Source organism: Phodopus roborovskii, unplaced genomic scaffold (genome assembly GCF_943737965.1).
Source record: "Phodopus roborovskii unplaced genomic scaffold, PHOROB, whole genome shotgun sequence".
NCBI lineage: Eukaryota > Metazoa > Chordata > Mammalia > Rodentia > Cricetidae > Phodopus > Phodopus roborovskii.
Genome location: NW_026126567.1, coordinates 16,465,257 through 16,480,641, shown reverse-complemented (window position 1 = coordinate 16,480,641; position 15,385 = coordinate 16,465,257). Strand labels below are relative to the sequence as shown.

At 37.6% G+C, this 15,385-nt stretch overlaps 1 protein-coding gene across 4 annotated transcripts in view; it reads right to left on the bottom strand.

Moving 5' to 3' along the window:
• Window positions 1–15,385, bottom strand: part of Mtdh (metadherin) — a 51,216-nt gene that overhangs the window by 23,634 nt on the left and 12,197 nt on the right. For 3 of the 4 annotated variants that reach the window (XM_051202609.1, XM_051202610.1, XM_051202612.1), the window contains exons 2-4: window positions 10,593–10,694; window positions 1,108–1,192; window positions 202–378 (exon numbers count right to left, since the gene is read on the bottom strand). In XM_051202609.1, coding sequence (XP_051058566.1) covers window positions 202–378; window positions 1,108–1,192; window positions 10,593–10,694 — 364 coding nt within the window. The remainder of the gene's footprint in view (window positions 1–201; window positions 379–1,107; window positions 1,193–10,592; window positions 10,695–15,385) is intronic. The other variant, XM_051202611.1, reaches the window with a different exon arrangement.

Here is a 15,385-nt window from a genome sequence, read left to right as displayed (position 1 = left end):
TTTTAATTTAATAAGCCATTCATTAGGCAATATTAACAACACTGCTGTTATGAGGTAAACCAGGATGCGGTTCACAATACTCTCATGAAGAAGGGTATATCAGTACAATGTGAGCAGATGAAAATAGATTGTGACATATTTTGTACATCTGACTTAAAGGAGTTTGATTTGATGCACCACTCTTATGTTCCACTAATATACCTTTATTCTTCTTGGAACCAACAGGAAATGATGCAGTTGTAAGTTGCTCGGTGGTAACTGTGATGGTATTTTCTATCCCAGGGATAGTTGAATCCAATGAACCAGAATCAGTCAGCACTTTATCACGTTTACGTTGTTGTCGTTTCTCTCTGTGACTAATTTTAGTTTCCCAGGCTCCTGACATAGCCCGAGAAAAAAAATGTTATTCAGTAAGGGGAAAACAAAAAAGTTGTAGTTTTGAGGGAAAAAAAAAATATGGGATGGGACAGATATAATAAATTTAGATATTAAGCTAAAAACCAAAGAGTGCTGATTATATTAATTCGCCCTAAGAATTTATTCTAACCTCATGTTAGGCAAAAAAAAAAAAAAAAAAAAAAAAAAAAAAAACCACCAAAACCTATTGTTGTTATAGTTTTGTTGTTTAGTAAAATTTTGAGTAAGGTTTAGAAAAAGTGACAGAAAGGAATTGTCTCTTTATCTTTTTGTCCTGTTGGGCAGAAGTGACAGGAGAGTGTTATATCTGCTACTAATGCATGAGTTTAGGGTGTGATGATAATAAATGGCTTATTCAAGAATTTTGCACACAGCCTTTTAGAAATGGCAAATTTAAGATAAAATGGGAAACTCCAAACCATATCTTTAGGAAACAAAGACAAGATGAATGGCCTCTCAACTGTCAGAATATTGAGCAAACATAAATTTTAAGGATAAGCACCATTGGATGCTTCAATGATTTAGATAACTAAAGTGTTTCTTAACAACATCCCAGATCTTTATGTTAAAATTTATGGCAATTAAAAAGAGCTACATACAAGATTAAGTGAAACAAACGCAGCTTGCATCCCATACACCTCAATTCAAAAAATTAAATATTTTCTATAGGCCTTTCCCTTTCTCAAATACCTTCATCAACTTCCTTCCCATCATGGCGTGAACTGTTTTGCACTGCTTTAGCATCTGATTTTGATTTCTTCTTATTTTTCTTTGACTGAAATAGTAAAATAGAATGTTATTTATTATTTTGTTATGTTTTTGAAAAGGTACGAGTCAGTAAAGATACATAATGAAATGTATGATGCTGAAAACTAAAAAATTTAAATTTGATTTAAAAACCAGCATATTAAGTGGTAATAAGAGGTTATCATTTATTGAGTGTTTACTTTGTGCTAATTACAGTCATTTTCTTATTTATTTTCTAAAAATACAGAAGCTATTACCCCATTTTAGGGATGAGAAAACAGAGGTAGAAATATTAATTAAACATTACACAGGCTCTACTGGGTCATATTAAATCAGTAAATGAAGTTAAAATTCAAGGTCTGTTTGGCTCCAGAACTACACACAATGTGTCCTACATTATAGTATAAACAAAATACTGTAATATGCTGTTCTAGGAGCAATAAAATTAAAACCCACTGCCGTTTTCAGAAGAAAAATTATGTACTAAATAATGGTTTGATTGCACAAGGTACATTGCTGATACACCCTATGCACAACAAATCAACATATCAATTGTATAAAGCATAGTATTTATTTGGTCAGTTTCAAAGCAACATGAAAAAAAAAATCAGACTGTGTATGCTTAACAATTCAAATAAAGATAAAAATACCAACGCAAGATACAAATTCTGGAATAGTCTTCCAATTCCTTCCTGCTAATTTATATTGTCCTTTCAAAAGCTTGCCAAAAACTCCACATGATTTCTGTATTTAGACAGGTGTTTCCAGAAAAGAAACAACATTAACAACATAGTAGGGTTTTGGTGTTTTGTTTTATTGAGATAAGATCACCTTTAACCTCCCCACAATCCCCTCCCCTAGGCTGACCTCAAACTCACAGCCTCCAGAATACTGGGATTACAGCACAGACACACATGGGTAACAGTTGTGCACTACCACATCTAGCCTTAAACGTCTGCTTAAACATACTCTGTAGTCACTCATTTGGGTACCTATGAGATTAGCTATTCACTCATTACTGCACAACATCTTTAAGTTATAGGCTGTATTTTAATAATAAGGTATTTATATTATGAATAAATGGTAAGTATGGTTTGAATGAACTGAATTGATGGTATCTTTGTGCTTTTCCTACCTAAGAGCAACTTACAAATAGAGTCTGACTTATGTGAGTCTATGGCTTCAACTAATTTCATTTTGAAAATACACAAGGGAATAAAATGTAGACATTGGTATCTGCATGGGGTCCAGGTGGCAGTACCAGACAGAGATCGAGGGACAACTGTATTCTTAAATGGTATGAATTTTGAAATGTAGTAAAAACTGTTTATGAGAGTAAATTAAAAAAAATATTTTTAATTTATTATGTAGTGTTCTGCCTAAATGTATGCCTGAACGCCAGAAAAGGGCACCAGATCTCATCATAGATGGTTGTGAGCCACCGTGTGGTTGCTGAGAATTGAACTTAGGTCTTAACCCCTGAGCCATCTCTCCAGCCTGAGTATATATATATTTTTAATCACCGTATTTTTTAAAAGCTGTTTTATTCTCTTCATAACTGATCTGCATTTGGCTTTTTGAGTGTTCTCATTACCATGTTTCATGTTTAATATAGTACTTCATTATATTTACCTGGTTGTTCATATCTACTTTTTAAAAGAATCCAAATTTTAAAAGAATTCAGTGGCTTTTGTATGTCCAAATACTAGTAAAATTATTATCATAATTCTTTAGCCTTACATAGAAATCTTGAATCCATTAGCTCATATTCCCCATCTCCCTCTCCTCATTCCAACTACTTCTTTCTTTCTGTCACAACTATTCCAAAGAAAAGATAACACATTGAATACATGTTACAGTGTAGGGCAGGAACAGCAGATTTACTTAGTCCGTGAGAGCCCAGAGAATCAGTGTTTTAGGCTTTAAAGGCCTGGTAGCTTTGTGACAACACAATTTTTTTAGCATGAAAGCAGGCTTATATGACATAAAAAAGAACTGATGGACTGCTCCAATAAAACTTTATTCAAGCTATCTTAACATTTTATAAGGCTAGACAACTACTACAATATAGCTAAAATACTATCACCTCAATGGTAACCTATAATTTTAAAATGTATTTTAATGACTTAATGACATAGTATGAAAAGCAGGGTAATCTAAGTCTTTGATATCTGGTGTAATCATGGCTAATCTTGTCTGAAACAGAGTATGTGTTATACTTAACCTCAATTCTGATTAGTCACATTTTGAGTATTCAACATGCACATGTGGCAATGGTTGCTATGACAGACAGTCTGTGCCTCCAGAACCTGTAGTAGGCATCCCCCCTTTAAAGATAAGGAAACTGGGGTCATAAGGAGAATAAAGTCCAGTTCTAGCCCCAGACTCCACACTTACAAATAACCTACTATTCCAACTAATTTAACTGCAAAAGCACATTTAATAATAATAAACAAAATTATTTATGAAAGCAGATTAGTGAGTGCCACTATAGCTCTGGTCAGTGGTTACTTCAGAGACTGAAATGCTCAGCTCTACATGGAGCACCTGTGTCACTCTTTCCAGGGCTCAGTGAACACTAAGAGGAGTGGAAATATGTAAGAGCCAGAAGAAGGGGTGGATTGCTGCTTTCCAGGCACAATATGACTATTACATTCTTTAACTCTTTAACACTACTAACTCTTTAACAGTATCTACATTAGACCTACACAAGATTCCATCATGAAGTAACGAGGTACTTAATAGGTTCTGTCCTTCTCTGAGTTATTATGTGCAGTTAATTATGTAAGCATTATAAGCAATTAATGGTTTCTGATGGCGAAAGAGAGACATTTTTTCAGTAGTCTAGCCCTGGATACCATGCTTCTGTAATAAACCTTTATCCATGCCCTTCTATGCTTAAATTCACTGGTATACACATACTCCCCTCCCACCACTCCCTCAAAGGATAGAATTATACTCACTCAAGTATACTAAGATTTGTTAGTATCACTGTGGACTAGACTTAAATATGCCTTAACTTTACCACTATTTGTCTTTTTTAAATCAAAATGTACATCCAGATTAGACTGAATATGCACATAAAGCTTTACGATAAAGACTTCCTTTGTGTACACAGTGAATTCATGCTGTGTAAGAACTCTGCCCCTGAACTGCTTCTTCTAGTGATTTTCCTGCCTTAGCCTCACAGGCCAGTGCCCCTAAGGTCACAATTACTGCCTTATACTTTAAAGGAGCTCAACTATAGCTAATACCTCCAGAGGATAGTTTAGCTTTCTTGTTACTATACTCCCACCTATTTTACTGACACATTCGACCATGGAATCAGGTACATTATTAAATCTTGTCCAAACAACAGAACAGTAAAAATCCCCCCCAAAAAATGTATTTAAAAACAGACAATCTAAACAGATATTTCTGAAAAGAAGACATACGGGCAATAAATATATGGAGAAATGAGCAACACTCCAATCATCAGGGAACTGAAAAAAGCTGGTGGGTTGGCTCGGCAGGTAAAAGTGCTTATAATGCAAGCCCAATGATCCGATTTTGATCCAGAACTTGCAGGACCCTTGTAATGTAGTGGCATATATCTGTAATCCCAGAACTCCTCTGGGAAACAAGGAGATAGAGACAGATTGGAGTATGCAGGCCAGTAGAAGCAAGAGACTCCACTCCAATTGGGTATGAGAATCAACTCCCAAATGCTATCACATGGCTGCCTGCACACATATACATGATGATGAGCTGTAAAACAAAGGGGATTGTTGATGGGAATGTAGACTGATATAGCCAAAACCAAAAACATTATGGAGGGTCCTCAAAAAGTGAAAATAGATCTATTATATAATCTAGCAACTCTCTGATTAGATATACATCCAAGGTCTATCAAAGAGACACTACATGCTTTCACTCAACTGTGAAATGTTAAGAGTTGGTAACATGGAAATATAAAAGAGATTAAAGGTTAGTTCTAGGAAGAGCAAGGAAAGATGACAGAGGGTGAATGGCAGACACACAGAATTGGGGGAAATAGTTCTAATGTTCTCCGTATAGAAGGGTAACTACATATTACAATAATTAATTATATATTTTGAAACAATACTGGAAAAAATTGAAGGTACTCACTGGAAGGAAGCTAACTGGAAGGAAGCTAATATAAAAAGAAGATACTGATTACTGTGATTTGACAATTACAAGTGTACTGGATCATATCATTCAAGTCCAAAATATTTTTTGCTATGTCAATAAAAACAACAACAAACAAAACCAGCCAGACTGTGGTGGTACACACCTTTAATCCCAGCACTGGGAAGACAGAGGCAGGCAGGCAGATCTCTGTGAGTTAGAGGCAAGTCTGGTCTACAGAGTGAGTTCCAGGACAGCCAGGGCTATACAGAGAAACCCTGTCTCAGAGAAAACAAAAACAAACAAAAAACACACCCAAACCAGCCTTTTCTTGAATGGTCTCCACACAACCAAGACTTACAAGCTATTTGCTACATGTCACATGTTATTTTAGAAGCTTCATGAACTGTGGACATTAGCTGTGCCAAAATCTAATAGGAGAGATAAACAAGTAAACAGGCACTAGGAAAATTCTCATGTTGAAGACCTACCTTCTTTTCTTTTCCCCCTTTTATTGAAAATACAATATATTGAGATTGGTTTCCCCTCCTTTTCTCATACAATATGTCTAGATTGGTGAGGCAGAGGTAGGCGGGTCTGAGTTCAAAGTGAGCCTGATCTACTGAACTTGTTCCAGAATAGCTAGGGCTGTTACACAGAGAAATCCTGTCTCAAAAACAAAGGGAGAAAAAAAGGGAGAGAGAAGGAAAGAACAAGGGATATGCCCTGGGCAAGTCAGGCAGAAGCCAGCCAGCCAGGCACAGAACAGCAGTGAAAGTAAGGTATTCTGAAGAAAAGTAATAAGCCCCAAGGCAAAACGTAGAGAAAAAGAAACAGATTAATTTTAAAAAGCCAGCTGAGAAACACGGCTTCAAACAAAAGTCTCTGAGTCATAATTGGGGAGCTGGTTGATAGCCTAAAAGAAAAAAAAGCCTGGTATAGCCATCTGTCATTAACCCCCCACCCCCAGATTTCCAATACTGCTTTAAGTTTCTGTGTGCAAGTAGTCAGTTTTCCTAGCAACACATTTTTTTTGTTTTGTTTTTTTTTTTTGTTTTTGAGGCAGGGCTTCTCTGTCTTGGCTGTCCGCCCTTTTGAACTCGGGTCACAGAGACCCACCTGCCTCTGCCTCTCAAGGACTGGCATTAAAGGTGTGCACCACCACTGCCTGGCCTCAACACAACTTCTTAAAGACAAGAGAACAGGAGGTGTTCCACTGGCAACACTGACATACTCGATGAAGAAATGCGCACTTGAAGAACTCAGCCTAACAGCAGAGATAAACAGAGGTTCAGAGGGTAAATGCACCAAACATTCCCAACAGTGTCTGAAACAGACACGTAGTTGTCAGATGCATTCTAAAAATCAATATGCCAACCAAGCATTTTCTTAGTCTCCTACTTAAATTTTCTGTGGTTTTATTTCATATACACAAAACAGATATAAAAAATGTAGACTATATTCGTAGCATTGAAAGAAATGTGTCCATATTATGTTAAATGTGTCCACATAAATACATACATTATACATGCTCTATCACTCCCAAGAGAATGGATTAAATGAACGACAGACATGTAAACAATAGCTTTTCGATAGCTTATGTCTTGATATTTCTTTTTCTGGAACTCACAGACATCTGTCTGCCTCTACAGTGCTGAGATTAAAGTTTACACCACCATACCTGGCCTACACATGACTTTGTAATCTAAGTGCTGGTTAACTATAAAATACTGGTTTGCTATGTCACTCAAATTTTGTTTAATATTAAGGTATTTCATTATAGTTTTTTTTTTTTTTTTTGGGGGGGACACAGGGTCTCATGCAGCCTAACCTGGTCAAATTGAAGTGGTTATTTAACTCAGTTGAAGCTGACCTTGAATTCTTGATTATCCTGCTTCCAATTCCTAAATTCTGGGATGAAAAACATGTCCCACCGTCTTAGTTAGGGTTCCTATTGTTGTGAAGAGACACCATGACCATGGTAATTCATACAAAGGAAAACATTTAAATGGGGCTAGCTTACAGTTCAGAGACAGATATGGTGCTGGAAAAGGAGCTGAGAGGTCTATATCTTGATTACCAGGCAACAGGAAGTGAACTGTGTAGTTTGAGCATATGAGACCTCAAAGACCACCCCCACGACACACTTCTTCCAATAAGGCCACTTCCTATGAACCTATGGGGCCCATTACATTCAAACCACAACACCTACCATTTTGGACTCTGTTTAAAAGTCATATTTACAATGCTACAAGTGATGTCATCAGAAATTCTTTAACGTTATGACAGTAAATCTAAATCTTCAAAATTTGTCATTTTTATTTGACAAGTCCATTCATCATTGGAATAAACACTTTTCCTTGAAAAGTAAAATATTTTCCTTGCTGTGATGGGATCACTTTGTTTATTCCTGAGAAAATGCCTGTAGATACCCAATTCTGATAAGCCAACGCTTTGTATCAATCATTATTTCAAAGAGGAACAGGAAAACGTGTACAGCTCACTGTACAAGTATAGTTCGCCACGCAGAATAGTTAAAATCAAGTACTTTAAGATTTAGGACAGGCAAGATGGCTCATCAGGTAAAGGTACTTGCCGTCAAGTCTGACAACCTGAGTTCAATCCCCAGAACCCACAAGGCAGAGCAAAAGAACAGATTCCTCCCTGATCACATGTGTGTCCACATAAGCATATACACAAAATAAATGTGGCAATACAGAGTCAAGGGGCTGGAGAGATGGCTCAGAGGTTAAGAGCATTAGCAGCTCTACAGAGGTCCTAAGTTCTATTCCCAGCAACCATGGTGGCTCACAACCACCTGTAATGAGATCTGGTACTCTCTTCTGGTGTGTTGACATATATGCAGGCAGGATATTGTATGTATGTGTGTGTGTGTGTGTGTGTGTGTGTGTGTGTGTGTGTGTGTGTGTGTGTATATATATATATATATCCCACAAATACAGAGTAAGAATTAAGATTAACAATTATTCCCACTGAATCCTTGATAAACCATTCTTAAATGAAACTAGCAAACTTCTTCCAGAACGGAGTTGACAGCAGTAAGGACAAAGAGCCAAAGAGCAGCCAGCAGTTCAGTGCTGTTGCCCAGAATCATGGTAAAGAGTCAGTAATTCACCCACCACTTTGGCACCATGAGTGCAAATATCAACACAGTAAAAAACAGGCAAATGCTTTTATCACTGTACAAACAGTATACAAAGGGTCTCCAGGGCTCCTTCCTCAGGATTCACTACCAAATTTTGAGAAATGCTGCCTTAGAGAAACTGAAGAAGTTTTATTTACCAGGTATTAAAAATAAATAAAAACACCCCTCACTGTTGCTTGATAGGATGAAGTGATGTGAAAATATTTTGCTCATTGAATAGTATTCGTTCTTATAATGGTATTAGAATTTCAGTAGAAATCATTATTAACTTCATCTCTTAACAATCTAATAGTAACCAACCTTTATACATTTAAAAAAAAAAATCAGCATTTTCAAGTTCTCCCTTTTAGTTTAAATCTTTATAATCCTAGATGCAAAATGGATTCATTAATCATAAATGCTGCTGACACATGAATTTACCTGGTTTAAATAAGAAAAATCATATGCCCTTCCAATCTTGATCACCCAGACTTAAGGCTTTTTCCCCTAAGTATGTCTGAATATGTTCATTTATTTCATTTTAATAACACCCACGTTCATTTTATTCTCTCTGTCTAAAACTGGCTTCCTCCTTCTAATTACTGAAATACCATTCATCTTTAATTAAGTCAGTTTTCTCCCTCCTCCCCCTCTCCAGAGTCTCACTCACTATGTAACCCTGGCTGGTCTGGAACTCACAGAGATCTATCTACCTCTGCCTCCAGAGTGCTGGATTAAAGGTATGCACTACCATGACCAGCATATCAATCTGTTCTGGCTACCCAAGTAGGAATCCCTTTCTCCACTGAATACTTAGCACCAAAAACCCTATTTTTACCAGCTTCGGTTTGCCTTTCCTTACCTAAACCATAATCTTTCTGAGGGTAAAACATTATTATTTCTCTACCCCTTCAATAATTATTAGCACAGTGCCTGGCTAATAGCCCTACATGATCTCTATTAGAAACGTATCAGTGGGGCACTGACTGGCTTCTATATCAAAATAAAGACCTAAAAAACTACTAGATGTAGTAGCATTATGAAGGTAGAGGCAGGAGCATCATAAATTTTTAGTTAATCTGGGCTATAAAAAGAGACATTAAATGTATTAAAAAACAAACAAACAAACAAAAAAGCAAACAACCTAAAAAACTATGGCAGGTAGTTTAATCTGCTTTATACACCTAAGCTCACTCTAGCTCTTCCTATATATAAAATATGTGTGTGATTTTTCCTTTCTAGACCAAATTTTACCTATAAGGCTTACTCAATTGGCAAGAAATGTAGCCAATATATATTACAACCTGTGAAACAATTACTCTCTGTACAAAAACCATGCTTCTTAGGGTTGGAGACAGCTCAGTGATTAAGAACAACAGTTACTCTTCAAGAGTACCTACGTTCAGTTCCAAGCACAAACAAGGGGCAAGTGACAACCCTTTGTAAGTAACTCCAGTTCCAATGCCCTTTTCTGGTCTACATATAAGTGTGTGTGTGTGTGTGCGCGCGCGTGCGTGCGCAGACACACACAGACACACACACACAAACCTATGGAAGTCAGAGAACAATTTGGAGTCATCATTTTTTCCTATTAACATGGTTTCTGGGGATGGAACTTAGGTCTTCAGTCTTCAGGCTTGGTGACAAATGGCTTTCTTTACCTGTTGAGCCATGTTGCCAGCCCTTTTAAATAATGATTTCAGCATAGAATTATTTTGTTAAATAAAGTTAACTGCTTAATAGGTAGATGATTCCGTTTCCCCAACAAGGGAAACCTATGTAAACAATACCATTTAACAGTTTTGCTAAGCATTTTTTTAATATTACAAGGTACAATGTCAATATTAGTAACATGATTCTCTATTTGTATAAGAAATAATCTATAAAGCCAGAACCTCACTCAAACAAAAAAATTCTCAAGTAATAAATTACTTTTGGCATATGAACATTTACTAACACCACCATAATATTTTAAAATGTTTGGTGACATAGTCTTCCTTTAAAACACCTTCTTTTAACCACCTATCCAATATGATTATTTTAGATTTTGGAGTTTCCTTAAATGGAAGATACACAACCCTATCAAACACAAAAGCATGATTTTTTTTATGTCACTTTATTAAAAACTGCATACAACATATGTTCCCAAGCTTACCTTTTCATTTTTCTTGTCTGTCTCTAGTGGCTGCTTTGCTGTTGTACTGCGGGGAGTTCTAACAATTTCATCCTCAGGTACTTCAATAGTCCGACCATTTGGCTGCACAGGTAACAAGAAAACACCATATCATCAAACTGGCTGGCTGGCCAAACCAAAGATTTATACCTGGGAAATGACACATATAACAATCAAAATTTTCCCTGACCCAAATTAACAAGGTTGCTTCTGTATGGCTATATCACCTAACTCTCAATGGACATAAGAGTGTTTGTGATATAAAAAAAAAAAAATGGATTAATTTTTAAAGTTTTGTATCTTTATTTACTTTTATTGTATGAGTGTTTTGCCTTGCATGTTGGCCGTGTGTGTCTGGTCTCTGGGGGGGGGGGGGGTCAGGAGCCATACATGGCTGTGAGCCACTTTGTGGGTGCTGAGAATTGAATACGGGTCCTCTCCAAGTTCTTAACCACTGAGCCATCTCTCCAGCCTCCCTATAATGAACTCACAACAAAATTCTACACCACAAATTTTCTGATCACATACAGGTAATAATAACAATAAAAGCAACAGAACAGAGGTAGTGTCAAGGGGTTGTTGGCTCTGAAATGTATTTACACTGTGATCATCATTAGCTGAGTAATCTCAGAGTATCTTACTATCTCTGCATTTTATTTCTGCACCTTATGAGAAGATTTTGGCCAGGCACTGGTGGCGCACGCCTTTAATCCCAGCACTCAGGAGGCAGAGGCAAGTGAATCTCTGAGTTCCAGCCAGCCTGGTCTAGAGCATGAGTTCCAGGACAGCCAGGACTACACAGAGAAACCCTGTCTAGAAAGAAGAAGAAGGAAAAAAAAAAAAAAAAAGAAGAAGAAGAAGAAAATAAGATGCGTTTGGCTCTATTCAAGAGTTAGTAAACTTTGAAAAGTTTTTTAAATTCTCTGTGTGTGAATGTGCACGTGAGTGTGGGGGCCAGAAGAGGATGACAGATCTTCTGGAGCTTGAGTTACAGCTGGCTGCAACCTGTTCAATGTGGACGCTAGGAACCAAATTCAGGTCCTCTGCAAGAGTGGTACATGTTCTCAACCAGGGACCTGTTTGTCTAATCATCTCAACAAACCTTCCATATCAGACCAGATAGAAAATATTTTAGGATTTATGGACCATAGACATAGCAGCAAAATAAGCAGCCAAAGATGATATACAAATCAATGTTGTTAGAAGACCCTAATGTTGCTTTTAATTATACAACCCACTGCCACAATCACAAATAAACAAAACCATTACCTCAGCTTTCCTGACATTTCTAAAATGAGAGACCACACTTAGGTATTTATGGGCAGAATCAAGTCTGTAACCCAAATCCACTTTTTAATCAGGACCATTCTTACTGTTCTCTCCTCTTTTAAATAATTCTGAGCCCCAGTAACAGAAATGGATAGACTGGGGAGTTTCATAAAAAGGGGCCCATGATATCCATATCGTCTTTATGAATCTTATCAGAAAGAATCCTATCACTTATACATTCCTCCCATATTTGACACATTAAAGTCAGTAAATTAATGTACTAGTTTCTAAACCTTTGTCTCTAATATTTGCAGAATAGACTTTTATCAAACTGCCCATTATGGTATAGCTATGTATAGAATGTTGAAACTCTATGTTTCTTTGTCCCTCCCCCCCTTTGGTTTAGTTCTATTCTGATATGCTTAGATTTTACCTTTTTAACTTTTTTCTTCTTCATTTCTTAAAAGATGCCTTTTTATATTCTAATGAGAAAGAGGAGGGAGGGAAGTGTGGATTTAGGTTGCTGGGTAAGAGAATGTGTTGTGTGTATGTGGAGTCTTGGAGGAGGGGAAATTAGAATATATTATACAAAAAAACAAAACAAAACAAAACAAAACAAAACAAAAAACCTCTATTTTAAAGCTTAAAAGTGTCGCCAGGTAGTTGTAGCTCATGCCTTTAATCCCAACATCTGGGAGGCTGAGGCAGGTGGATCTCTGTGAGTTCGAGGCCACCCTGGTCTACAGAGTGAGCTCCAGGGCAGCCATGGTTACACAGAGAAACCCTGTCTTCAAAAATCAAACAGGAGCTGGCTGAAGAGATAGCTCTATAATTAAGAGCACAAGCTGGTCTTGCAGAGGGAACTGAGGTTTGGTTCTCATCACCTACTTAGTGGCTCACAACCATAACTCCAATTCCAGGGGATCCGATATCCTTCTCTGTCCTCTCCAGGCACAGACAGACAGACACACACACACACTCATAAAAATAAACCTTTAAAAATATCAGGTAAGCCAGGGGTTGGTGGCCCATGCCTTTAATTACAGCACTCGGGAGGCTGAAGCAGATGGATCTCTGTGAGTTTGAGGCCACCCTGGTCTACAGAGCCAGTTCCAGGACAGGCTCCAAAGCAACACTGAGAAACCCTGTCTCAAAAAGCCAAAGTCAGGCAAATGAGTCTGGGAAAAGAGGCAATTTACATTTTAAAACTCAATTTGTAAGTTTTCCAAAGAGTTGTGGCAGGAAGTCAAAACAAAAGCTGTTTTCTTAGCCGAATAAATGTCTAATTAATCAACATTTAATCTGTTGGATATTAAGCAACCTGTTAAAACAGGCCAGTGAAAGCCAAAACCTGGTTTCCTAACTCTTGGTCTGGTTTTCTTTCTTCTGCACTATTTTGACTGCTCTTTGGTTAAGTTCATGGAAAGGTAAGAAACCTCAGAAGGCAAAGCAGACTTAGGGACTTCAAAATCAGGTACTTAGGACCAGCTAGTTCTACTTTGCAACCTCAGTCTTACTTGCTATTCTCATATGCTAGGCCTTCTTTTAATTCTTGCCCAGGCTAGCCTCAAACTCACTATCTTTACCACCCATTTTTTGAGGTGTAGTGTCTGCAGTGTATGCTACCAGTTTGACCTCCTTTCTTTCTTTTCTTCTTCTTCTTCTTTTTTTTTTTTTTTTTTTTTTTTTTTGATACAGGGTTTCTCTGTGTATAGCCCTGCCCGTCCTGGAACTTGATCTGTTCTGGCCTTAAACTCACAGAAATCAGCTTGCTTCTGCATTCAAGTGTTGGGATTAAAGGTGTGTGCCACAACCAGATCCTCCCCCCCCCCTTTTCATTTAAAATAAAAACAATTATCTCACCGAGTTGTTCAAACTGACCTCTAACTCTTGGGTTTAAGCAAACTTCCTGCTTCAGCCTCACAAGAAACTAAGCCTATATGGAAAAGTCACTATACTCAACTATCACACACCATTTTTTCAGTTCATGTTAACTGACTTCCTGTGGTTGACCTCTCCTTCCTTTCTCCACTATTTCCTCCTCCCCCAAGACAGGGTCTCATTGTGTTACTCTTGCGACTCTTTCTATATAGATCAGGCTGGACTTTGCTGGAGTGCTGTGATTAAAGACCAGGAGCCACTGCACCTAGCCTGTCCTACTTTCCTATGTAACTGAAAAATCTTCATCATGTCTGCCTGCAAGCCACTATCCCACCATGATGATAATGGACTAAACCTCTGAATTGTAAGCCACCCCAATTAAATGTTTCCTTTTTAAGAGTTGCCATGAAAAAAAAAAAAATGTTGCCATGGTCATGGTGTCTCTTCACAGCAATAGAAACCCTAACTAGGACAAGATGCAACAGCTACAGTTAATCCCTGTGATTTAAAAATACTTTTTTTCATGTGTGTGCCATCCAGTGCATGAGGAAGTTAGAAGACAACTTTTGTTGTCTTATATGTAGGTTCTGGGAACCAAACTCGGCTTACTGGGTGAGCAGTGAGCACCTTTACCCACTGAGCTGTCTAGTTAGCTCTAATCACTGTGGTTTTTAAGCATTTTTCTTGATCTCGCCCTAAAGTCCTGATTTCTAAGTATGTGAAACCATGTACCCATCTTCTATGGGTCTTGCTAAAATATTTCAAATGGGAGCACATGGAAACACACCCGTTCAAGGAAATTTCTTCACTTCTAATGCCCTTTCCTCTCCAAAAGCATGATACCCATGTGCCCTAATCTCATATTCAAGTACTTATGGCAATTTTTATACTAGCAATCTCAAAATAAATTAAGACCTGGTAGTCAAAAGGTCCTGGACATGCATCCAACAGACCCAATGCTCCAGACATTAATTCTCTCAGGAAGTCAATAAATTACAACTAATAGGTAAACACATTTTCCCCAGGGTTAAAAATTGTATAAGCTTTCTTCAAGAGATAATATTCTTATATTATCTTTCTTTAAAACAAACAAAAATTACTGGCCCAGTGCATACCTTTAATCCCAGCACTCATGAGACAGAGCTGGATTCAAATTCAAGGCTAGCCTGGCTACCTAGTGAATTCCAGACCAACCAGTGTTACTCAATGAGGCCCCACCACTAAGAAAATCATGTGGCATTCACTTGTGTTCACTTAACCAACATCCAGTAAGCAAACACAACAGAGTGATTGACTTGCAGACCCCTGAAACCTTGAAACAAAGAAAAGCACCATCCCGGCTTCCAAGAAGTTTGTAAACACCGGAGTGAGATAGCAGCACATGTTGGTAATTCTAACTCTTGGGAGGCAGAGGCAGGATTGAGGCCAGCAGTATAACAAGCAAATTCTAGGCCAACATGGGCTGTATAGTGAGACTCGATTCAAAAACCATAAAAGCACAATACAGCAATGACAAAAAGAATAAAACCTAGCACAAGGAGTCAACTACACAATGGCACACACCAAAATAAAAAGGGAATAGTATTCTTCTTCTCTCCCCACCCCCTTTGGAGTCTGTCCTGGAA